The sequence below is a fragment of the Pongo abelii genome, chromosome 3 (assembly GCF_028885655.2).
Source record: "Pongo abelii isolate AG06213 chromosome 3, NHGRI_mPonAbe1-v2.0_pri, whole genome shotgun sequence".
NCBI classification, from domain to species: domain Eukaryota; kingdom Metazoa; phylum Chordata; class Mammalia; order Primates; family Hominidae; genus Pongo; species Pongo abelii.
In genome coordinates, this window is record NC_071988.2 from 89,058,918 (window position 1) to 89,084,253 (window position 25,336).

The 25,336-nt window shown below is 37.1% G+C and overlaps 1 protein-coding gene across 1 annotated transcript in view; it reads left to right on the top strand.

The window, feature by feature from the left end:
- Positions 1 to 21,263: 21,263 nt before the first annotated feature.
- LOC100460967 (transmembrane serine protease 11E) overlaps positions 21,264 to 25,336 on the top strand; it is a 50,267-nt gene continuing 46,194 nt past the window's right edge. The window contains exon 1 of the mRNA XM_002814735.4: positions 21,264 to 21,324. Within this exon, the coding sequence (XP_002814781.2) occupies positions 21,314 to 21,324 (11 nt within the window). The 5' untranslated portion in view covers positions 21,264 to 21,313. The remainder of the gene's footprint in view (positions 21,325 to 25,336) is intronic.

Here is a 25,336-nt window from a genome sequence, read left to right on the forward strand (position 1 = left end):
AGAACACTTGGACACAGGGTGGGGAGCATCACACATTGGGGCCTGTCGTGGGGTTGGGGGAATTGGGGAGGGATAGCATTAGGAGAGATACCTAATGTAAATGACGAATTAACAGGTGCAGCACACCAACATGGCACATGTATACATATGTAACAACCTGCACGTTGTGCAAATGTACCCTAGAACTTAAAGTATATATATATAAAAAAAAAAGAACAAGAACTCCAGGAACAGGCCTTGAAAAACTAAGTGTCAAATCAAGGTTGTGGAACATTTCACCCCAGGAAGAATGTATTTCATCTGTGTGTAGTTCATCTATATTCTTGTTGCAATCAAGCAGACACCAGCTAGACCACTAGTTGGCCCACTGCTCAAGATAGTCGTCAAGACCAGACATACTACCGCACACGTAGTCAACTCCTGTGCTTCCCATAAAAATCGTCTAGCTAGCCTGAGAAACTTGAGGTGATCTTTGTGACATGAGTCCACCATCTCCTCTGGTTGTCAGCTCCTGAATAAACCTATTTTTCTCCCTCAAAATACAATAATTATTAATAATAAATTAACAATTAATAAATCATTAACAATAATTAATAATTAATAATAAAAATAAAATAAAACAGTATTAAAAACTTTAATAAAATATAATACGATATAATATATAATACAATACAACATAATACGTGCTATGGCTAAGGAAAGTTCAGATTAGGAAGGACACCTAATTTAGACTAGAAGAGAACAGCTTCCTAGAGAAGGTGAAAGATGAGTTAAGTGCTGATAGCTGGATAGTTCAGTTGGGCCAAAAAAGAGAATGGCTCTTCTGAATCAAAGAAGATCATTTATGTGGATATCCTGATAAAACAGAAAACAGATCAGAGTACAAAGTATACCATTACCAGGGATGTGGCTGAAGAGATAGGCAGACAAGATATTAGATATTATGCTAAAAATCCAGGATAAATCCTGAAATGGTAAATGGTAATTGAAAGATTTTTAGCAAGACAGTGACATGATGAAACTGGTATTTCAAAATGAACATGCTAGCAAGAGGTGGGATAATGTACTGGATGAGAATAAGGTGGGAAGCAGAGAGACCCATTAGGAATTTGATTCATTTATTCACTAATAGTAATATCAAATGCTTAGTATGTAACAACTATTGAGCCAGGTGTTAGGGACACAGTGGTCAACAAAAAAGAGGGCCACTGTTTTCCTTCAAAGGTTTAAAATCTAGCACATCAATAAAATAATACAGGGAGGTAATCCAGTGCTTGACCATTCTCTCCCTTCAAAAATTATGTGTGTTACTTTATTATAATTTAAAAATATAGATGAATAAGAAGAATGTGAACAAAATCAGACATCCTCTCAACCTCTAGGGAATGTTAACATTTTATTGTGTGTACATGCTTCTAGATTTTTAAAAATACAGTATGTGTATATATTGTATATCATACAATTATATGAATAAATCAGACTGTTCTCAATTGGTTTATGATCTACTTTCCTCTTAACAACACATGGTGATCTTTCCATAACCATAAATCTATTTATCCATATTATTTTTTATGAGGGGATGATGTTCTACTGCATTTTCGGTAGGACTATTCAAAACAATGTTAGAATGAATATTCTTATAGGCAAGTTTTAAATTTCATTAGATTAAATTCTTAGAAGTGGAATAAAAGAAAATGCACATTTTAAAGGCCTTTGATAATGCCCCAAACCCTCCTTTATAATCTTTTCTTCTGGCTTCCATACCATACTTCGTCAGGTTTTTTTTTTTTTTTTTTTTTAACTACATCAGCAACTCATACACAGTCTTCTTCATTAGTTCATTGCTGCACATTGAAATCATCTGGGGATCTTTAAAAATTACTGATGCCTGGCTCCCACCCATAGACATACCAATTTTGGTATGTGGTACAATCTGGGAATTAGAATTTTTAGAAGTGCCTCAAGTGATTCTTACTTGCAGCAAAAGATAGAAACCACTGTATTCTTTTATTTTCCCTGTTTACTACAGAAATTTAAGTTCCATCCTAGAGCTGCAGCTTACCTTTTTTCACATGCTCTTCATATGTAATCATAATTTCACCTCTTCCACTCTAAACTCTATGAATATAATTAAAAACTGATATCTTACACTTTTCCTGAGGTCCAGTTCCACTTTGTTCATTGCCTATAGGAAAGTGTGCACTAATGCTAAATATAGAATTAGCTCTCAAACTTGGTGTATCTCAAACTGAATTAAGAGGTCTCCCTTACTCTTGATAAAGAGAAAACTAAACATGTGTTTAAAAAAACAGCAACACCCGTGGGGAAAGATATTTTCTACCTTTCAGTTGGTTGCAAAGCTCTTGTCTTGATTCTTTCTCTAAAACATATTTTAAATCAGTTTCCCCTACCCTTTCTATTACCATTACCACAACCTGTGCCCTCAGAGTAGTACCACTGTGACAATACTTATGTGAATATCTGTCCTGGGAGCACTGGCCTGTCAGAGTAGTTTGCCTGCAATCTCACTTGCATGAAGATAGCACCTAGTGAATACCAGTAGATATGACATTAGGGACTGAAATCAAGGTGAAATTAAAATTTGCAACACATGTAAGTAAGAGTGTGTGTGTGTGTGTGGGAGGAAGTGGGATAATGTAGGAGAAGGGACAGTGATCATTTCCAACTACTTGAAGATGGCCACTCTTGGGCCAGGAACTCAGCCCAGGGTTGGAGAATGCTGAGATACATAGGGCTCATCCTGATTGATTTCAGGCTGCAGAGGTCACTTTGAGAATTAATTGACCCAATAATGGAGGAACAACTATAACGTTCCAGGAGAAAGAAGGCTATAAAGCAAAGCTATTTTATTTGTGTTATAAATATCTGAATTTTTAGAAAAATTTGAACTCCTTATCCAGGCAACTCTGCCATAATTTCAACCAAGGAGTACTGACAAATCTAGAAATTGAGAGATTTATAAGCTACTGAATCTAAAATATGGAAGCAGCTAAGCTGAGATGACTGGGGAAAGTGAGGATCCTTCAATCTCTGACTGTGAGGGTGACTGTCTTTGACATGCTGTGAAGAGTAGCTATAAACCATCACTTCTTGTTTCTCAGTTCTCAAACTATTGATCCACTCAGCTAAAATAAAAGCTCTGTTGAGCACAGGCCTTGATTGTACAATTAATTATTCTCCAGGAGCTCTGAGAGTGTGAGATACATGGTAGCCATACAAAAAATATTGAGTTAATAATTTCTTATACTGGAGCCAAAACCCCTGTGACCATAGTAGCAAAGTATTAGGGTGTTGAAGTGGGTTACTTCTTTAGAATTTTAGAAATGTAATTTAATAATTTTTTTTTTTTTTTTTTTTAGAGCGAATCTCACTTTGTTTCCCAGGCTGGAGTGCAGTGGCTCGATTCTGGCTCACTGCAACCTCCGTCTCCTGGGTTCAAGTGATTCGCCTGCCTCAGCCTCCCGAGTGGCTGGGATTACAGGCGTGCGCCACCATGCTCAGCTAATTTTGTATATTTAGTAGAGATGGGGTTTCACATGTTAGCCAGGCTGATCTCTAACTCCTGACCTCTGGTGATCTGCCCGCCTCAGTCTCCCAAAGTGCTGGGATTACGGGCGTGAGCCACCACTCCTGGCCTAAGATATTTTAAATAAGATTTAAGAGATACTAATTTCTGTCTTTCAAGAGAGGTACTAATTTCTATCTAAGCAGGCCCACCAGAAAGTAGATATGGAAAAATAGGACAAGCATATAAATTTGTAAAGCAAAGCATTTTATTTCTAGAGGAAGATTTGAAATCCATGGAAGTTAGGAGATAACACAGTTGTTTTAGTTATTTGTCACACTTTAAAGTCATTGTAGCAGTTAGGAAATAGTGAGATCTTTGCAAACAAAATGTGGACATCTAGGAGGAGCCAAAGAGTTGGCAACACTTTTTAAGCATCTCTGGCAGCTCCTGTCTAGTTGGACTAAAGGAATACCATATCCTGTTACAAATCACATTTCCCTGGAATTCAGCTTAAAGGGCAAACTTTAGAAGGAAGACCTCCATCATCCTCATTCAATACTTCAGCTACTGTTTCTCACCCGTGTCTAAACAAAGGTCATTAAATAGAGTTACGGGGAAAGGCAGAGCTGCCAGGAATGATGTAGAGATGGCCTTTTTCTTTAGCAAACCAGAAGCTTAAATGGGCATGACTCCATAAGATTTTTTGTTTTAGTAACTAGCAAATAGAGTTTCAAATTCAAATTGACTTGAAGCAAGCAGAAGTTTTAAATTAATTAAATTTTCCAGGAAAGGGAAGCCTAGCCCTAGGAACAGAGATTACTCAACTTGCAATGCATTCCTCAGGCCTAAGTATCCACACTTATAAAGAATGACTTGGACTTGCAAAGGTAATATAGCTACTTAAGAAGAATCTCTCCAATATCCCTCTTAGAAGCAGCCCAGAAAGATACAAGGAAAGGGAAATCTTTCCAGGGAGAAGAAATCAGGTGCTGATTGGCTTTTAAAGGACATTTCTGAGCCAGGTGTGTTGGCTCATGCCTGTAATCCCAGCACTTTGAGAGGTCAAAGCGGGTGGATAGCTTGAGTCCAGTGGTTTGAGACCAGACTGGTGAACATGGGGAAACCCCATCTCTACAAAAAATACAAAAATTAGCTGGGTGTGGTGGCACACACCTGTAGTCCTAGCTACTTGGGGGCTGAGGCTGGAGAATCGCTTGATTCTAGGAGGTTGAGGGTGCAGTGACCTGAGGTTGTGCCACTGCACTTCAGCCTTGGCAGTAGAGTGAGACCTTGTCTCACAAAACAAAACAAAACAAAACAAAACAGCAATGACACTTCCTCTATTTCCAAGGGATCAAGTCAAGAACATTTTATACTGTCTGCTCCTAACAAGTGATTATTCTCAAGCCCCTTTCTTTCCCCTAAATGAGATATTTTATTAAGGTAATTCTGTCTGTAGTGCACCTTTATTTGCCCCTCTGAATCCTTCTCCACGCTCCACCTTCCTCTACCTGCAATGCAATCCTGGGAGGCTGACCTGTATGAACAACCTTAAAGGATTCTTACGTCTCTGGCTTCCAGTTGGGTTCAGCCAATGCAGAGGCACAGCAGTAGATAACAACGAGGTGGGGCCGGGCGCGGTGGCTCAAGCCTGTAATCCCAGCACTTTGGGAGGCCAAGGCGGGCGGAGAGGTGAGGAGATCGAGACCATCCTGGCTAACATGGTGAAACCCCGTCTCTACTAAAAATACAAAAAAAAATTAGTTGGGCGTAGTGGCGGGCGCCTGTAGTCCCAGCTACTAGGGAGGCTGAGGCACTAGAATGGCGTGAACCCGGGAGGCAGAGCTTGCAGTGAGCCGAGATCGCGCCACTGCACTCCAGCCTGGGCGACAGAGCGAGACTCTGTCTCCAAAAAAAAAAAAAAAAAAAGAAGGAGGTGGGAGGCTAGGATAAGGGTACTTATCTTGAGCCTCCCTTCCTGTGTCCCTCAGCTGAAGGTCACTGCTCATTTCAGGCCAAATGGCTTCATGGGACTCTCCCTCCTTTAGTAACTGCTGGCCGAGGGGCAATACCTCAGCTACTACAAAACCCCGGGTTCTTGAATTATAAATCAGAATTACCCTACGTCCACACTTAATTTCCTTCTTGAAATCTACTCTCTACATAGACAAGTGAATTTTCCCCTCCCTGACCAAATCAGGCCTCCAAGTATAAGCTTTTGTAGCTTCCTTAAATTCTTGATTAATTTTTACTATTAAATGATTAGTTTGAATTCTCCCTTCCTCTCACAGAATGTAAGTTTCATGAGCAGAAAGTGCATCGGTGTTGTTCTCAGCTGTTTGCTTAAGGTTTAAATAAAAACTTAAATATAGAAACAAAAATTTTTCTTTTTAGTTGTGCTTTCTATTTTTTCTTGGGACCCTGATGGACAGAACAGTGAAATTCATCATCTAACTGAAGATTGCAGTATTTTGGAACTTGGCATTAAAAGCCTGACTCAATTACACTGAAGGAGATTGTACATCTCACAGAAAGCCTGGACTTGAGCACTGACCTCCAGACACTACCCGAGAAGGTCTAGTAGACATGATTTTCCACTGGAGAGGAGGTGGTGTTTTTGATGGCATGTAGATTATGACTGGCAGGGGCATTTTTGGAATGTAAGCATGTCTTTGAGTATGTGCTAGGTAAAATTGAAGAGTAGATTGTAGTGAGCATCCACTGTGGTTCTGTTTTATGCCAATAATTTTTCTTTTAATTTTCTATTCATAAAATAATCTGCATTAGGACTTTTACCAATTCAGCAGAATTATGTCATTATGACAAACGAGTATAATAGAACATAAATTGGCTGGCCCATGCATGAAATCCAAAATAATGTGAGTATTCACAATTTTGACAAAGCATTCACCTTAAGAGGCAAACAAGCAGGGAACTAATACAGATACAGTTAGGTTTGGTAGAACACTGATACTTGTGATATTTATGACATAATCATGGTTCTTTTTGTCATAATATGGTATTTTATACAGCTATTAAGTGACTATATGCATATGAACTACTAACATTTTTCACATTTTCTCTGCCCATATTTGGGCTGCTCAATAACAGATAGAAATGTTATAGTTAAAAAGAAAATTATTGGCCAGGTGCGGTGGCTCACGCCTGTAATCCCAGCACTTTGGGAGGCTGAGGCGGGCAGATCACGAGGTCAGGAGATTGAGACCATTCTGGCTAACACTGTGAAGCCCCATCTTACCAAAAATCCAAAAAATTAGCCAGGCGTGGCAGGACATGCTTGTAATCCCAGCTGCTTGGGAGGCTGAGGCAGAAGAATTGCTTGAACCCAGGAGGTGGAGGTTACAGTGAGCCAAGATCGCACCACTGCACTCCAGCCTGGATGACAGAGTGAGACTCTGTCTCAAATAAAAAAAAAAAAAAGAAAGAAAATTATTATCTGGCTGGGTGCAGTGGCTCAACCTGTAATCCTAGCACTTTGAGGGGCCGAAGGGGTGGATCACCTGAGGTCAGGAGTTTGAGACAAGCCTGACCAACATGGTGAAACCCCGTCTCTACTAAAAATACAAAAAAATTACTAGGCGTGGTGGCAGGCACTTGTAATCCCAGCTACTCGGGCAGCTGAGGCAGGAGAATCGCTTGAACCTGGGAGGCAGGGGTTACCATAAGCTGAGATTGTGCCATTCCACTCCAGCCTGGGTGACAAGAGCGAAACTCCATCTCAACAACAACAAAAAAAAAAAAAAAGAAAGAAGAAAAAAAGAAAATTATTACCTATTCTCCTTAGATAACCCTAATCTTAATCTAGTAATACTGTATCCTTTTTGAGAAGATTTCAGCTAAAGGTTAATTGGTTAACGTGACATATTACGCTTAAAAATCCCTAAATGAGTCGTTTTAAAAACCTATCTTTCCCTCTAATAGCCAGAGTTTCTTTGTGCATCATTACTTTCTGATTCATCCGAGTGATACTTGAGAATGCCAGGAAAACAATAAAAACATTTCTTGCCACTGAGCCCTACCTTTGCCTGGAACTCAGTGAGCATCCTCCATGAGGTGGCAAAATTGTTTTGGTATTAGTTTGTAGTAAACTTTTCCTGAATTAGGAGTGGAAAGGAAGACAATATTATGTAAAACTTTCTGTGGGTTCACAAAAATGAAGTGTTATCTTGTGTTCAGATCCCAGACTTAGATAAAATGACTGTGTTTTCTTTTTCTTTTTTTTTTTTTTTTTTGAGACGGAGTTTCGTTCTTGTTGCCCAGGCTGGAGTGCAATGGCGCACTCTCGGCTCACCGCAACTTCCGCCTCCCAGATTTAAGCGATTCTCCTGCCTCAGCCCCCTGAGTAGCTGGGATTACAGGTGTGAGCCACCATGCCCGGTTAATTTTGTATTTTTAGTAGAGACGGGGTTTCTTTATGTTGGTCAGGCTGGTCTCGAACTCCCAACCTCGGGTGATCTGCCCGCCTCGGCCTCCCAAAGTGCTGGGATTACAGGCATAAGCCACCATGCCCTGCCAATAAAATGATTTTGAACATATAGTTCTATATTATTTATAGTGATCATTTAATGGAGGAGAAGTTCTGCCTTCAGGAAGACTATGAATATTGAGACTGTGTCCTTAGTGGACTTGGCACTAAAAAAATTCACTCATTTGACAGCACAAGATTGCACAATAAATGTTGGAGATGTTGGAAAGGTACAAGTACACAATAGAATACTACACATTCAAAATGAAGCTGTAGAATTGAATTTATTGACAAAGAAAGATGTTTATAACATATCATCATTAAGTGCACAAAAAGGGTAAACTATATGCTGAAGGATAGTTTGGGCAGGAAGCAAAAGAACATCTAATTCAAAATGAATTAAATAAATATATTTTTATAATTATCATAATTACATTTATTAATCTAATTGTTCTAGTGCAGAGGTAAAATAGGCTTCAGGGTAGACTGATTCAGTGACCCAACAATATTATTAAAAAACAATGTTCTTTCTGTCTCTCTGCTCTGTAATCCAAAATATCTGCTTTATCTCACAGCTAGTTCCCCAAATAATTGTAAGATAGATTCCAGGTGCAATTGGATATTACTACTTGCTTTCTCATTCATATGCTGAAGAAAGAGAGAATGGCTTGCTATTGCTTTCTGCAAAGACCAAAGAGGAAATTTTTAGAAGTCTGTAGCCACCATCTCTTCATTTATCATTGGCTAGAACTGCTGATTTCTCAACTGATAGCTGGCAGAAAGAATGTGATTATCTTTAGACCAGTCAGGCTCACACACTGAGTTAAAGGCAATTTCTAAAATCAGAGTACTGCCATTTCACGGATAATAGAGCGGAATGCATTTGGGGATTTGGACACAATTAAAAAATCTCTACCTAATCTCTCTCTATAGATATTCCAGAAAATTAATATTGTCATATGATAGTATCTGGACAATGACTTACATTTCTTTTTAATTTTCTTCCTTTCACTCACATGTATATAATATTCTTCTGTAAATAAGCATACATTGTTTTTTGTCTCTTTAACCTTTTAGTATGGAAAATTTCAAATAAATCCAAAAATAAAGATAGTAATAAAATGAAACCTCAAGTATCCATCACCCAGATTCAACAATTATCAACTTCTGGAAAACCTTGTTTTATGCACCATTTGTAATAAGAAAAAAAAAAAAGTTGATTTTAGTTAAAAAAGAAGTTAAGATCTGCTTAACATTTTCTCTTGTCCATAGAATATACCTTAAAGCAAATCAGTAAAGTTTAGCTAAGGATAGCCCAATATTTTTCCTGTCAATTGCCCAAGATCTCTCTTAAATTATACCCCAAGTATTTTTTTGAAAATTTGATTTTTCTCAGTTTCTTATCCTACATATGCATCTCAAAAATTTGGGCCGCAGTACCCCAACATCAGGAGAAAAGCACAAAACTCTAGGAGCTTTTGTGTATGAAACAAAGTGGCTCACTAAAAGCATAGTTATTTTGAAATCTCATTTTTATTTTTAAAGTCTGTATTTTTTTGTTTTACTTTATCTACCAATGTTTAATAGAAATAAAATATTTCAAATTACTCACCATTGAATAAACTTGACACTGTTGGAAGATGGTCCATGTTGGTCTTTTGGCTTCTTGTCCTCTGAGGCACCCTGACAAATACCCCTGTGAACACAAGGTCCCCAATTTAAGAGTCATAGATGATAGTTTTCTTCCCTTTTAAGACTCCCCTTTTGACCTTTGACCATATTTCCTTGACTTTTAAACTTTGTTCTCTTTGAGGACTTTGCTTTGAATTCAGTCCTCTTGTTTTTTCCATTTTAGACCTCCTCAGCCTGTATACCCTATCTTAGGACTAATACTCACTTTCCAGTCCTGTAGACTCATGTCCTGGCTAGGCCTGGCCCAGTACCCTGCAAGAGAATCTTAGATCCATAAGTCACAAATATCAAGGTACTCATTCATTTACTAAATCTTTATTGAGTACCAACCATGTTTCTGGCACTTAGCTAGTCCTTGGGGATACTGTGGTTAAAAAGGATAAAATCTCAGTGTTTAAGAAGAGTAAATACATCAGGAACACAAAAACTATTTAGGCAATTATAAAATGGACAAATAAGTGCTACGTTGGATGAAGTACTGCATCCTATAAAGCACAAAGCAGTCTCCTAAATAGATGAGGGAAGTCTTCCAGGAAAGAGATGTAGTATAACAATAGGAAGGAAAAGTAAATGGTGGTAATTTTCTATATTTGAATGAAAACTTAATCTTGCTCAACAACGAAGGATGTTTTCTTAGAAATAAAGAGATTGTCAAAAACGGCATTCAGTACGGGAGCTTACAGTGATGTGTCTAGAGGGGACAAGCATGAAGAATTTGATTACTTGGGAGTGCAGTTTAGAAAATAACTGTTTCCTTCACAGAAAGGAAGTGTTCTGCCAGGCGGAGTCATTGCTTCCTTTTCTCTCTTCCCTTAGTCCTTTGTTTTCCTTTTTCTTTTGTTTTCTTTTCTATTTTTTTCTTTTTGTTTTTGTTTTTCTTTTTGAGATGGAGTCTCACTCTGTAGCCCAGGCTGGAGTGCAATGGCATGATCTCTGCTCACTGCAACCTCTGCCTCCTAGGCTCAAGCTATTCTCCTGCCTCAGCCTCCTAAGTAGCTGAGATTACAGGCACATGCCACCACACCAAGCTAATTTTTGTGCTATTAATAGAGATGGGGGTTTTACCATGTTGGCCAGGCTGGTCTCGAACGCCTGACCTCAGGTGATTCACCTGCCTGGGCCTCCCAAAGTGCTGGGATTACAGGTGTGAGCCACCACGCCTGGCCCAGCCCTTTGTTTTCATATCACCTGCCTCTCCTATGCCTTCCTACTTGAAGAAATAAATTAATCATTTTCCCTTCTAATCTACGAACTGTGTATTATACTGAAACACAATGATACTTTAAAAAATTTAAGAATTAATTTGATTCAAATTTTATTTTTAGATTCAACTGATTATTTTGATTACTTAATCATTAAAAATGATACTGTTCAGTATTCAGAAAGTTTGGGTTCATTTTTTTCTTTCTTGTTTCTCAATAAAAGAAATGGGTAGTGGTAGTGATGTTGGCATTTGTTCTGAAAGATAAATGTGACATGATACTCATTTCCTGCCTGGAGCGGTGGCTCACACCTGTAATTGTAGCACTTTGGGAGGCTAAGGCAGGTGGGTCGCTTGAACCCAGGAATTCGAGATCAGCCTGGGCAACATAGCAAGACCGCATCTCTAAAAAAAAGTACAAAACAAAATTAGCCAGTCTCATAACCTGGCCTCAAAATAAATAAATAAATACATAAATAAATAAAGACACTCATTTCCCATTGAGTAATTCAGAAAGAGACACATCCTGAGTGGTATTGCCTAGGTTTTCTTCTAGGATTTTTATGGTTTTAGGTCTAACATTTAAGTCTTTAATCCATCTTGAATTAATTTTTGTATAAGGTGTAAGGAAGGGATCCAGTTTCAGCTTTCTACATATGGCTAGCCAGTTTTCCCAGCACCATTTATTAAATAGGAAATCCTTTCTCCATTTCTTGTTTTCATCAGGTTTGTCAAAGATCAGATGGTTGTAGATGTGGTATTATTTCTGAGGGCTCTGTTCTGTTCCATTGGTCATAGGAATGGGCAAGGACTTCATGAATAAAACACCAAAAGCAATGGCAACAAAAGCCAAAATTGACAAATGGGATCTAATTAAACTAAAGGGCTTCTGCACAGCAAAAGAAACTATCATCAGAGTGAACAGGCAACCTACAAAATGGGAGAAAATTTTTGCCATCTACCCATCTGACAAAGGGCTAATATCCAGAATCTACAAAGAACTTAAACAAATTTACAAGACAAAATCAAACAAGCCCATCAAAAAGTGGGCAAAGGATATGAATAGACACTTCTCAAAAGAAGACATTTATGCAGCCAACAGACACATGAAAAAATGCTCATCATCACTGGCCATCAGAGAAATACAAATCAAAACCACAATGAGATACCATCTCACACCAGTTAGAACGGCAATCATTAAAAAGTCAGGAAACAACAGGTGCTGGAGAGGATGTAGAGAAATAGGAACGCTTTTACACTGTTGGTGGGAGTGTAAACTAGTCCAACCATTGTGGGAGACAGTGTGGCTATTCCTCAAGGATCTAGAACCAGAAATACCATTTGACCCAGCGATCCCATTACTGGGTATATACTCAAAGGAGTATAAGTCATGCTGCTATAAAGACACATGCACATGTATGTTTATTGTGGCACTATTCACAATAGCAAAGACTTGGAACCAACCCAAATGTTCATCAATAATAGACTGGATTAAGAAAACGTGGCACATATACATCATGGAATACTATGCAGCCATAAAAGAGGATGAGTTCATGTCCTTTGTAGGGACATGGATGAAGCTGGAAACCATCATTCTGGGCAAACTATCGCAAGGACAGAAAACCAAACACCGCATGTTCTCATTCATAGGTGGGAATTGAACAATGAGAACACTTGGACACAGGATGGGGAACATCACACACTGGGGCCTGTCGTGGGGTAGGGGGAGGGAGGAGGGATAGCATTAGGAGATATATCTAATGTAAATGACGAGTTAATGGGTGCAGCACACCAACATGGCACATGTATACATATGTAACAAACTTGCACGTTGTGTGCATGTACTCTAGTACTTAAAGTATAATTAAAAAATTAAGAGAATAAAAAAAAAAGAGACACACCCAACCATTATTGAAGTCCTCTAAGGTGGGGATAGAGGACACACAATTCATCAGGGTTGAGGAATGGAGAACGGGAAAACAGATGAAGAAAGGCCTGTGGTGACCTTTTCCATGCCCTCCCATGGATGTGTTTTTCCTGCACGTCAAGTTATTTAAGCAAAGGATTGTTTTTGTCTGGATTTTTTTTCTTTTCCAACTTCAGCCATTTCTTTTGTTCTTTTTAGGCATGAAACATTAAATAAAGTGATTCTTAATATGGGATATTCTCCCTTAAGTCTTTTTAGATGATAAGGAAACAGCATGTCCATTCCAACAGCCTGTCCAAGAGTTCTACTTTTAATAATTTGTGTCTCATACTTCCAGATATTCCACACATAGGGCAGGTCTTATTATTTCTTGTGTATTTCATTATAACCTTATTAGGCCCAAACAAAATAAGAGTCACGAATAGGCAGGAAAACATGTGACTGTAGTAAGCTAGGTGTTGAACAGGAAATTGTGGCTTCCAGAGATTAAAATAGTTTTGTTTGTGATCTTAGAGGAAACCCAAAAGGTGTTCATTTAGGTCTGGTTTTAAACAGGCAGAACAACATATTTTAAAGTAATATTTCTGGTAATTCTGCAGCTACTTTGTAGTGCCTCTGCTGTTCTAGGCATTGTGCTAGATGGTATAAAGAATTAAAGATGAATAAGAACAAAGTTTCCTTCTTAGGAGGGAATACAATCTAAGTTAGCTTTTCTCTTTATTTATTTATTTATTTATTTTTATGAGATGGAGTCTCGCTCTTTCGCCCAGGCCGGACTGCAGTGGCACTATCTGGGCTCACAGCAAGCTCCGCCTCCTGGGTTCATGCCATTCTCCTGCCTCAGCCTCCCGAGTAGCTGGGACTACAGGCGCCTGCCACTGCGCCTGGCTAATTTTTTTTGTGTTGTTAGTAGAGACGGGGTTTCACCGTGTTAGCCAGGATGGTCTCGATCTCCTGACCTCGTGATCAGCCCACCTTGGCCTCCCAAAGTGCTGGGATTACAGGTGTGAGCCACCGCGCCCAGCCTGCTTTTCTCTTTATTGTAACCAAAATCACTTGATGACTTCCAAACAGGACAACATATGTGTCAAATACGGTCATATTTAAATAACTATGCCAAGGTTCTGCAGTTCAAGTTCAATTAACTTCATTTAATTTGGACACTTCTAGTATTAGAAAAATATCTTTTTTTGCTATCATCCATTAAATCATTAATATTTTTAAAGATTCACTTCCATCTCTCTTTTTAAGAATGAGGTATTACATAAAACTATAGGTAAATAAATTTGAAAAAGAAAGCAAGTAAGGCTGAGTGCAGTGGCTTATGCCTGTAATCTTAGCTCTTTGGGAGGCCGAGGCAGGTGGATCACTTGAGGTCAGGAGTTCGAGACCAGCCTTGCCAACATGGTGAAAATCCAAGTCTACTAAAAATACAAAAAATTGGGTGTGTTGGCATGCACCAATAATCCCAATTACTTGGGAGGCTGAGGCAGGAGAATTGCTTGAACTCAGGAGGTGGAGGTTGCAGGAAGCTGAGATCGTGCCACTGTACTGTGCCACTGCACTCCGGTGTGGGAGACAGAGCAAGACTCTACACCCCCCCCCAAAAAAAAAAGCAAATAAGCAAGTGCAAGTAAGACTTTGTATCTCTGATTAGATGTTGAACAGTGAATGTCTCTTCCCAGACAATTTAGATCATTTACATACATTCTTTTTCTGGTTAGCCTTACAGATTAAAAAATGGTGGCTTTTTAAGTTTTAAGTTGAGTGACTTATCAAAAATACTTTAAGACTTGAAGACCACCAGTCTAGAAGTTAGAGATGAAATATTAGACTATGGCAGTAAACAGTCCAGCCTATGAACTAGAACTAGATTGACTGGGTTCAAATCTCAGCTTAGCCACCTACTACTATGAGACTTAGGTTAAGTTAAAGAAGCCCTTGTATCTCAGTTCTCTTATTTTTAAAATGCTGATAACAATAATGTTTGTAAGATGTTGTGGGCATTAAATCAATAAATATATGTGAAGTGCTTGAAAAAAGGTATGGCATACACAAACACTCCATAGAGTGTCACCTATCATCATTTTTATGTGAGTGTGGGACCTGCTATCCAACGACATCAGTAGTCACCCACTGTGACATAAAATGATTGCATACAAAGAAATGGTTAATAAATAATTCATTCGTTCAAACAAGTATTTTTGAGAGCCTAAATTCTAGATTCTGGGGATAGAGCCAAGCAGGACAAGCTGAAGTTCTCAGTTTTAAGGGACTTTCATCTGAATGAAGTAAACTGACAATAAACAAGAGGAACAAACATACATAAACATATTAAGCATTAATACCTACTTTGAAGAAAAAGAAAGCAGGCTAAAGGGTTAGAGACTAATAAGGAATAATAATGGGCAAGCTGTTATAGATGGGGGGATTTACACTCTTTTGAGGAGATGATGTTTGAGCAGAGATATGCATGAAATGAGGGTGAATGCTGGGAAAATCAACAGGAAAAGAATTCTAGAAAGTGGGAACAGCAGAATAAAGGCCAGGAGGCAGAACTGAATTCAGGGGTTCAAGAGTAAACAGAAGGCCCATCATGGCGTGAAGTAAGATCTAGTATTCGAAGATGAGGTAGAAGTAGTCAAATAATTTTGGATTAATAATAGATACATTTAATGACTCAATCAAAATGATGAGACATCATACTGAAAGGAAGCTTAAGATACATTTGTAAACAAGATTATAAGATGTTGAGTGGGACTTTTTTTGTTGCCCATAATTGAAAATAAGAAGAGCTAAGTAACCCCCTTTCTATGAGAAGCTCCTAACAGATGCCAAATATTGAGGCCAGACACTGTCTCCACCTACTAAAGGGTATGCTACGAGGCGAAAAAAATGCTCTCCTACCGGCAACTAGCACCTAGCTCTGGATACGCATAAAGAGAAAACTAGAGAGAGAATCAGTGCAAGTCAGCAGACAGTGCTCACAGGGAAAGGTTACTCCTCTTCCCAAGGGGAACAGAAGGATTATTATTTTTTTCTTGCTGAAGCCAATTAATGGGAGTCCATCAGAGAATGTTTAGAGATTGTGTGCGAGTTTGTGGGAAGGAAGATTGACAATTCATTTCTCAGCTGGCTGGATGGTAATTTACTAAACACACCTGGCCATCTGGAGCTACTATGGCGGAGCAGGGGCGAATGTCTCCGCGGAGTTGTGTATTTGCTACCTGAAGTTTAGGAATCACCCCTGAATCCAAAACAGCTGCTAGTCTTAACATTTCTGAAGGAGAGGAAATTGCTGGAGTAGCTTATGGTAACAGAGTTAGAAGGAACTGTGGTTTAGAGTTTGTTCTTTAGAGGGGTTAAATTCCCTCCTTTATCCCCATCCGGGTCTTTTGTGCCTCTTGGAGCATTTAGAAGATGGTCTCAGAGGTTATTGTGGCTCAATGCAAAGCAGCCTGGTGGTAAGGAAGGGAGCAGAATAGCTGGTAGTGAGGAGACACTCCAGCTGGGAAAGCAGTTAGGGGCATGGTCTGGTGTCAGGGTCCAGGCTTTTCTCTGAGGGATTCCTCAGTGAGTGAGGGGGCAAAGCAAAGACGAACAGTGTCTATAGAAAACCAAGCACACCATCAGCACAGATTTCTCAACACCACCATCTGTTAGCAATAGACAAAACTGGATTGAACCAGAGAAAAACCTAGGACACTTTCTCACGCAGACATATAACTGATGATGTAAGATCTCTACCACCTTTGTCTTCTCTCTCTGACCCCAAAACTAGAGGAGCTCAGCAGCGGAGAGTGAGGATGGTTGTCTCAGAGTCAGACCTCCTTCCAACTTCTCTACTCCAAGCAGTCAGCCTGACAGTTTGTGTTGAGGGGAAAGAAAGGTAATCATATTAATGTTAGTTTCACAATCCAAGTTTTAAATTGGACAAAAATAAACTTCAAATAACTGAAACTGGTAGAAAGTTAGAAGATTTGCACTTTGGGAGGCCGAGGCGGGCGGATCACGAGGTCAGGAGATCGAGACCATACTGGCTAACACGGTGAAACCTCGTCTCTACTAAAAATACAAAAAATTAGCCGGGTGTGGTGGCAGGTGCCTGTAGTTCCAGCTACTCGGGAGGCTGAGGCAGGAGAATGGCGTGAACCCGGGAGGCGGAGCTTGCAGTGAGCAGAGATCAAGCCACTGCACTCCAGCCTGGGGGACAGAGCGAGACTCCATCTCAAAAAAAAAAAAAAAAAAAAAAAAAAAGAAAAGATTTGCTAGGATTTCATTAAAGGACACGAGAATAAGATTTGACAATCATGATTGGAAGCTTTGATTAGAATAAAAAATAAAACTGTTTTGTATTTATGCTCTTGTTGAGACACATTGCATGAGTAACCAAACAATGAAACATAACACTGTAAGCCACAGCACATTTATGGAGAAATCAAAATGCACTAATCGAAAATTATAATTTCATGGGACATTTTATTTAAATGTAAAATTTCATCTGGCTTCTCAGTTTTGATAAAGTAGAGATTCTGTCAATTGCTTCTTTCTTATAATAAAGTGAGTCAATCTTCCTTCCATTAGCAGCATATAAATACAAATTCTTCAGGCCCTTGTCAGGAATATAAACTCATATTTTCTCCTATTCCATTTCTAAAAAGTTCTTCTGAGAGAAATAATATTTAAGAAAGTTCATCTAAGGAACATTGTACCCTTTGTCTAAGCACTTTGAATTCTGCCCTTGAATCAAGCTAGACCACTGGAAGTATATGCACCTGACCACAAAAATATATCTCCTTTAAAAATCTGTCACCAACTTTAACTTCAAAATTTTATTCTCAGGCTTCTTTGAATTATCATAAGAAAGTTTGTAAAATTGTCTTCTATTTGTTGGTAGAAATATTGCTGATATTATTCAACGCGTTGCTCAGTGTCATCTCCATATGAGAAATTTCTCCATCAACTTGGTGGCAGGAAAAATTCTCTCTTGATTTGTTTCTTTCTTTTAAATAATGAGAATTGTGAAACTCCCTAAGTTTCCCTTGTTATTCTTGCTGTCAGCAAGTTCAAAGCCAAATTTGCAGCTCTGTCAGAGCGAGTCTCTTAAACAATATGTACAATGTATTGCATTTCTGTTTTTTCTTGAATTTGATCCTTATTTTATCAGCATATTTTATATTTTAGGGACAGTGTCTATTTGTAAAGAAATGGAGTAAAGGTAAATAAATTTGGTTCGTGTGCTAGGAAAAGTTGGTTCAGATGACTGAAAGTTGATCTCCTAACATGAAATTGATTAATCTTTGAGGTGTTTTTCAAAGACTACTTGCAAAAAAAAAAAAAAAAAAAAAAAGAGAGAGAGAGAGAGACTTAAAATGGCTCCCAAAATGTTATCTTCATTCATTAGTTTAATAACATTAACCAGGCTATACTGTACATTCCAATAAATTGAACAATAATAGGATTATTTTAACATTATTACTGTCAATTAATTCTAAAAACCTTATCTCTGGTTTTTGTTATATGTACCATTATGTATTGAAAAGCTTAGCAGATCCTCACATCAATGCCCAGAAAAATTATCTCCAGCATTATGAAGACACTTATATCAGTTGTAGAACATCTTATAGAAGAATAGGGAAGAGAGGTAATATTTTGGGTAAGAATGTAGCACAAGGAAAAGGAGAGTCAGTGACAGAGTAGTGACAGCTTGTCTCTAAATGCTAATTAATTATATTGATCCTCTTTGTTTTCTCAGCTTAAACAAAATAAAGTGCATGGGTACCTTCAAAACAACACATGATAGAAGGGAATGGATTCACAAATGACAATAGCTGTGTTTACCTGGACACCTAGTTAATTCACTAGTTTAACAATATTGGCCAGTCTGTAATGTACATCCCAATAAACTGACCAATAAAAGGATTGCCTTAGCATTATGGAAATATAACTAAAGTATAAGTTTAAAGGCTTCCATGAATTAATCAGATTATTATTATACATAGGCATTTATGTATTATCAGGTATAAAAGAAATTTGTTCAAGCTAGGAGATATTCAAATAATGATAAAAATCATCTATGACTAGCCACCTGGGAACTATACTTTTGTAGTTTAAGGCCATAAGATGCCTCATTGCTTTGACATCGCTAAGTATAAAAAGGACTGTGGAATAATTTGTTGGTGATAAAAATGTCTGTGGTCACATTGCTATTTTACTTATTATGCAATGTAAGATATCTACTGTGGATTTCTAAGAGACTCAAGTCCACAAATATATCTCTCCTGACTGTGCTTGACATTGCACAGAATGGCACAGGGAACACAGACCAACACACAAAAAGAAGAGTAACTCTTTGAAAACATTTTCTTCACACTGTAGTTTAGGAAAAAAGTATTGCAGAATAAAATTTATGGTTTTAGAAAAAACTGCCAACGAAAATTTGAATGAAAGACAAACTTTTGCTTTTTCGAACTTTTGGAAGACAAAATTATGACTCTAATGTTTCATTCCTTCTTCTTTCCTTGCCATTCAAATTTCTACTAAAGTGTAAGATATATCATAAAATTTGATAATATACACTGCATTGCCCATTGAGCAGACTGAACAAAGGCCATTAATGTAGCAAGGAAGACATATTTTTAATATCTTTAGTCTGACATTCACTTATCCTTTATTTACATATGCTTAATCTCTTAATTTTCTACAAATTGTAGCTTATACTCACAGAGTTTTAAAAAAATTCATGACAGCCCTCTCATTTTCTGCATCTACAATTCTAGGTTATATACTGCCCTAAGTATACAGGTCCATAGGGCTATATAAAGAATTTATTTGAATTTGAAATCTTGATTTTGTGAAAGAAACAAATGTCTTGAGATTTTGTTAAAACAAGTCTGGCAAGTCTTGGCCCAAAGTTACACTGAGAGGGAATCTGTTTTCCTTTGAAAACAAAAGTACTATCAATATTTTCATAAAATGTGAGTATAAAATAGAACATAGTATTATTAAACCATATTAACATTTCATTGGCAGAGATTTCACTTTGTTAAAGGCTGTATAAGAACAGCTTAATCTCATAACCCAGAAGTTTTTACTGTTATTGTTGCTTCTTTATTTTTGGCTAAAGTGTAATTTTTAAATGAGTATACAGAAACCCAATACTATATATTGAATGACTTTAAGTAAATAAATATCCATGCTATTCATCAGGGTAAGTGATCTAGTGACCAGAATAGAAAGGATATATTTTGCTAGCCCCTAGCACAGTATGCCTCAGCACAGAGGTTTCTTGGGTTACTGCTAGTGAGTGATTCCAATTCTTGGCAGTCTGATCCCACACATTATATAAATTCCAACTCCTGCATCTGTTTAGGTGAGTGTTGGCTAAATGCATATGTAATGAAATTAAACAATATTTTTTAAGGTGATTTTTAGGATGGGTTATACCCCCTCTTTTTCTCCTCCTTTCCTTGCAACCCGCCCTCTACTCATTCTTTTTATGCATATTTTTGAGAGCCTGAATATGCTAGGAAGAGGGTTTCAGTCTGTTAAGAATTCATGACCTTGTGGAGTTGAGATACAATTAATAAAATTTCTAGTATAATGAGGTAAGTATTATGATACCATGAAAGCACAGAGAAGAAACACCTACTCTGTTTTGTAAGGAGTAGGGAAAGCAATTTAGAGATTATACCTAACACAAACACACAGATGTTTGCATAGTATGTGAGCACACATTTAAAAAAAATGTAATTTACATCCCAGAAATAAGACAGTAGTGACTCAGTGTGAGTTGATATGCCTGTCTCCACTACAATGAAAGAAATATAATGTCTTAAGTATGGGTTGACATTTGCAAACTAATTGATTTTTCTAGAAGAATGATGCCACATAATTTAAAAATATTAATGCTTTTCTAATCTCTAGTGTATTTTCAATGGCTAACATAGTTAAAACCAAAGCGAAACTTTTATTATGTACATAATCGAATGCAAATTGTGTCAGGCTAGTTTAAAAAATATGAATGTCAGTCCTGGCTTGGCAATTTAATAACTGTTTGGTTTTTGACCAAGTCATTTAACTTAATTAAACCTCAGTTTCTTCTCTGGAAACAAGAGAAGGTCAAGCAAGATAGTTTTAAAATTTCTTTCCAAATTTATACATCTGACTTTTCTAAAAAATCTAGTTTACACTAATACTTAAAAGAAATTATCTTAAAACAATAGTTTTTAAGTTCCCACTCCTAGGAAGTGCTTATAAATTATTTTTTGCTCTTGCTCCCTGTAAAATTTGTCCTTGTCCTGCTAGTCACATATAGTCCCCACTACACCAGCCAAGACTCGTCAGACTGGTTCTGTTGAGATCATCAGTGACTTATTTCCTCACTTTAATTCAGCCCACAAAGTCATTGATAGAGCTGGTTTCCCACACTTGGATGTAGATCTCAACCTTCACAGGACTCTTCATTGCTGGTTGGCAATGATGTATCGGTGAGTTCCCTTTTTCTTTCTAGAAGTCTTAAGGTAACTTTTAGTTTAAAACAGCATGAGCCACACCAAAGAATGTGTAGATCTACAGTTTATTATTTTTTTAAATATAGAAACATATTTTTGAGATTTTAAGTAAAATTATGTCAAGAAAAAGATTTCTATTCTTTCTGTATTAGTGTTTCCTGTCCTCTTGTGTTGTATCCCCCAGTGTTTTTCTGCTTACTTTTAGAAGATTTCTACACAATGTAAAGGTACATGGTGTTTGACAGCTGTCTTTTAGTTAGTTTGGCCATATGTTTCAAGAAAGATATAACATATTTTTAGCGTGGGCTTTGTCTTATTGAGAAACACTTATTTTAGAAGGTGTACATGAAAAAAAGTCTGAAATAATGCGGAAAAAAACATGTTTATTTCTGTAAGTAGTTAAAAATTTAAAAATTCTAGATGTTTTGAAAGAATCAGAAACAACTGAAGAAAATAATATGACTAAATTATTATAGCCTGATAAAAAATAAATCCACTGATATGCCTGGCCATAGTCAACTTCTCCAAAGATAAGTCATGATCATTTTGAGGTTTTCTTTCAAAGTTAGAAACTAATCAGTAACAAAGTTTTGTGGTACTAGTTTTGTCTTTGAAAATAATTTTATCTTCTGATTAAAATTTATTTTCTCTGATTCTCATATTGGCATATCATTTTTTATTAGTTTTTACTTTGAGACAGTTTGAAAATGTTAAACTTTGAATGAAATCTGTGGTCTTCATTTAACATGGAAAAACAGGTTCTGTCATCAATTGAAAGTTCTACATACTTGTTATTAGAAGTTTAATACTCTTCTGTACATATCCACGAAGCAACTAAAAGCTACGGATACTAAAAATTTTGTCAGGCTTATCAAGGCTCCCTGCCTTTTGCAAGTATTTCTTTACAACCAATGATGGTTTTGTATCCTATTCTCTTTTTCTCATTGACTTTACTATAGAAAACAGTGCTTCAAGAAAGCTTCCAATAAACTTAACATACTAAATATATTCCAAGCCTTATCTATGGTATATGTCAGAAATTTGGAATTTGGTTATAAATGTGTAGAGGAGGATAATGTGGGAATACTGGAGTGAATTTTTCTGAGCGTGGTCTCTAATTTGAAGCAAAAGATGTGCCTATTTTTAAAAATCCTGCTGCAGAATAGATGCAAGTAATCTCTCAAGGAAAAAACCAAAAACCAAAACCAACCATCCAACAAACAAAAACATCTTTCTGATCTGAAGATTGTATAAAACATGAAGCACATCTATGTTTGAGTGGGTTTAGATGAGATAAAATGTTAAGAGCATGTACTAGAGCAAAAAAGGATTAAGTTTATTATTCACATTTGCTGTCGTAAATGTGCCAACAGGAGTGTTATTGAGGAAGAGGGATAATTGAAATCCTAGGATATAAGTAGACAATTTCTTTTTAAGGTCATTGGTTTTAACTCAGAAAGAATACAAGAAACAGGTGGGGAATTTTATTAAATAGCATGCTCCTTCCTTTTCAGTCAGATTTCGGATAGCCTTCTCCCTGACTCTACCTGAATAAGAATCAGGTTTTTTTTTTTTTTTTTTTTTTTTTTTTTTAGAATTTAAGGGTAGGAAAAAATTTAAACTGGGTAAACATTATTCTTCTTGTACTGTCATTTTCTCCAAACTCTCATTTTGGACTATTCTTTGAGCATGAAGAGATCAACACATGAATTTTATAAACACACAACAGAAAGTTAAAGAAAACTTTATCAGGCATAAGTTTATAAAAAACGGATTTGGGAAGAGAAGAATGTATCCATTAAATATACTTATGGGTCATAGGGGTGTATACTAACTATATTTATCAGCAACCACCGAGAAGAAGTAAAAATAAGCAGACTGAATTTATAGGCATCGACATCCACACATATTGAGATGGCTGAAGGTGAAATGAGTAATATTCAAATGAGACAAAATGGACAACTTTAATTTTTACTTAATAGGGTAAGCACTGTCTCTAAAAGTGTAGTCTATAGACCCCTGCATTACAGTGCTTATTAAAAATAGGAAAGTCCAGCTCTCATCCCAGAAATTCTAATGAATCTCTGGTTGAGACATGGAAATCATATTTAAAACATTTACACAATGTAATTCTTATTTACCCTAAATTTTGACAAGCACTAGTAGTGTAAAGACATAGAAAAAGAAAAAGAAACATGTAAGCCTGAAAGAAATTAAACCATAAATGAAATAGACCAGTTGTTAAAAGTAGTTCTTTGTTTTATTTAAATTGATGTAATTACATCTTAATGGGAGGTGCTCTTTCCCAGTCACCTTTCCCTTCAAGGGAGAAGAGTACTCATTTATGCAACATGGTGATGATTAAGAAAGAGAGGATAATTTCAGAAAGGAGGAGAAACTGAGGGGGGAGAACGTAGATGTTTTTTGGTTAGTTTGTGTCTGATAAGGAGGATGACTTTATTTGGATCATAAACATCTGTTTGTTTACAGGAAAAACCTTGGTATAAAATTAATGTAGCAGTGTTACCCTGTGACATTAGTCAGTAGGGATACTGAAGAGACACTCCTTTGAGGCTTAGGCCCAGAGTGGCTATATGGTTGTGTTATAAGTATTTAACATGTGCTCACACTTCTCCTTCAACTAGAATCAGCCCTGATCCATATAACAACTTCTAGTGAGTTCTCATTGCATACTAAGTCCTGTGTGGAAGAAAACTATCTGTTGAGCACCTACTATATATTGTGTATTTTATAAAATGCAATTTCATTAAATTTTGGTAATGTTTTGATAAGTGGTTATTGCTTTCATTCCTTTAAAAGATGAAGTACCTGTGGCTCAGACTGTCTAGGCGGTTAGTAAGTGTTGAATCTAGAATCTAACCCTGATCTTTCTGATTTTAAAATCTATACTTTTTTCCCTATAACATATTGTCTACCATGTGTAGGAAGCTAAAAGTAGCATCTCTGGAAAGTTTACAGAGAAAATAGATGGCAACAGAGAAATAGAAAATAAACCCACACGTATCCACACATGGAGAAAATGTCGGTGCATAGATTTAAAAAACCAGAAGATGTAAAGACTAATATGAAATCATGCACATTTATGCTGAGGAAAGAAGTGTGGAGGTACAATTTTACTTTCATTTATAAGTTTTAAAAACATTTTTAAAAACGCACTGCCTGCCCTTATACAACCGACTTTGTATTTAAACTAAATAAGCAGTGATCTATCTTTTCTGCACTGTTTCAAAGGTGATCAGAGTATAGCACTTTAACTACATCATCTCTGTTTTCTAAAAAGGATTACATTTGCTATATTGTGAAAATCATGTTTATCTTAGAGCAATATTTCATGGAACTAATTCACTGGTCTGCAGTAGCTGTCTGCTAAATGAATCTTTGTTGTTCTGTCATTGTTGTCTGCTTTCCTCCAAAAATATGTCATTGCTTCAACTTAAAGAGAAAATAAATAGAAACAATCCAGAAAAATATGAAAAATAGCAGTATCGTGTGTTTCCATATTAGCACTGAGATTTATAAGCATGCCTGATGGTTTTAGTGCTTGTGAATAAGGTAGATTGAACAGTCGTGAAGCAGGTCTTCTGGAAGGGTAGGAGGTGAAATGGGTTCTCTGGCTTGTTTTGTGGCTCTATCAGGGTTAGAGTTTAGAGAAACTGCACAGAGAAGTTCTTCAAGTGCGCTCCTTTGGATCTGCTCTCATTGAAGATAATAGATAAGAACTGTGAAGAATACTTTCACATTTTCAGGTTTTAATAGGTTTAAAATGACTGCATTAGAGAGAAGGAAGGTTTTAAGAGGTTGAGAAAGAAAAATGGGCTGCAGAAACACTGAGTCATGCCAGAACCTGTAAGCCCAACCTTCTTCTCCCATGTACACACATGGCCTGTGTGGTAGGGCAATTTTTAGAATTGTAATTCTAAAAATTGGTAGAACTAATCTTAGGGGGATAGAACTAATCTTAGGGGGG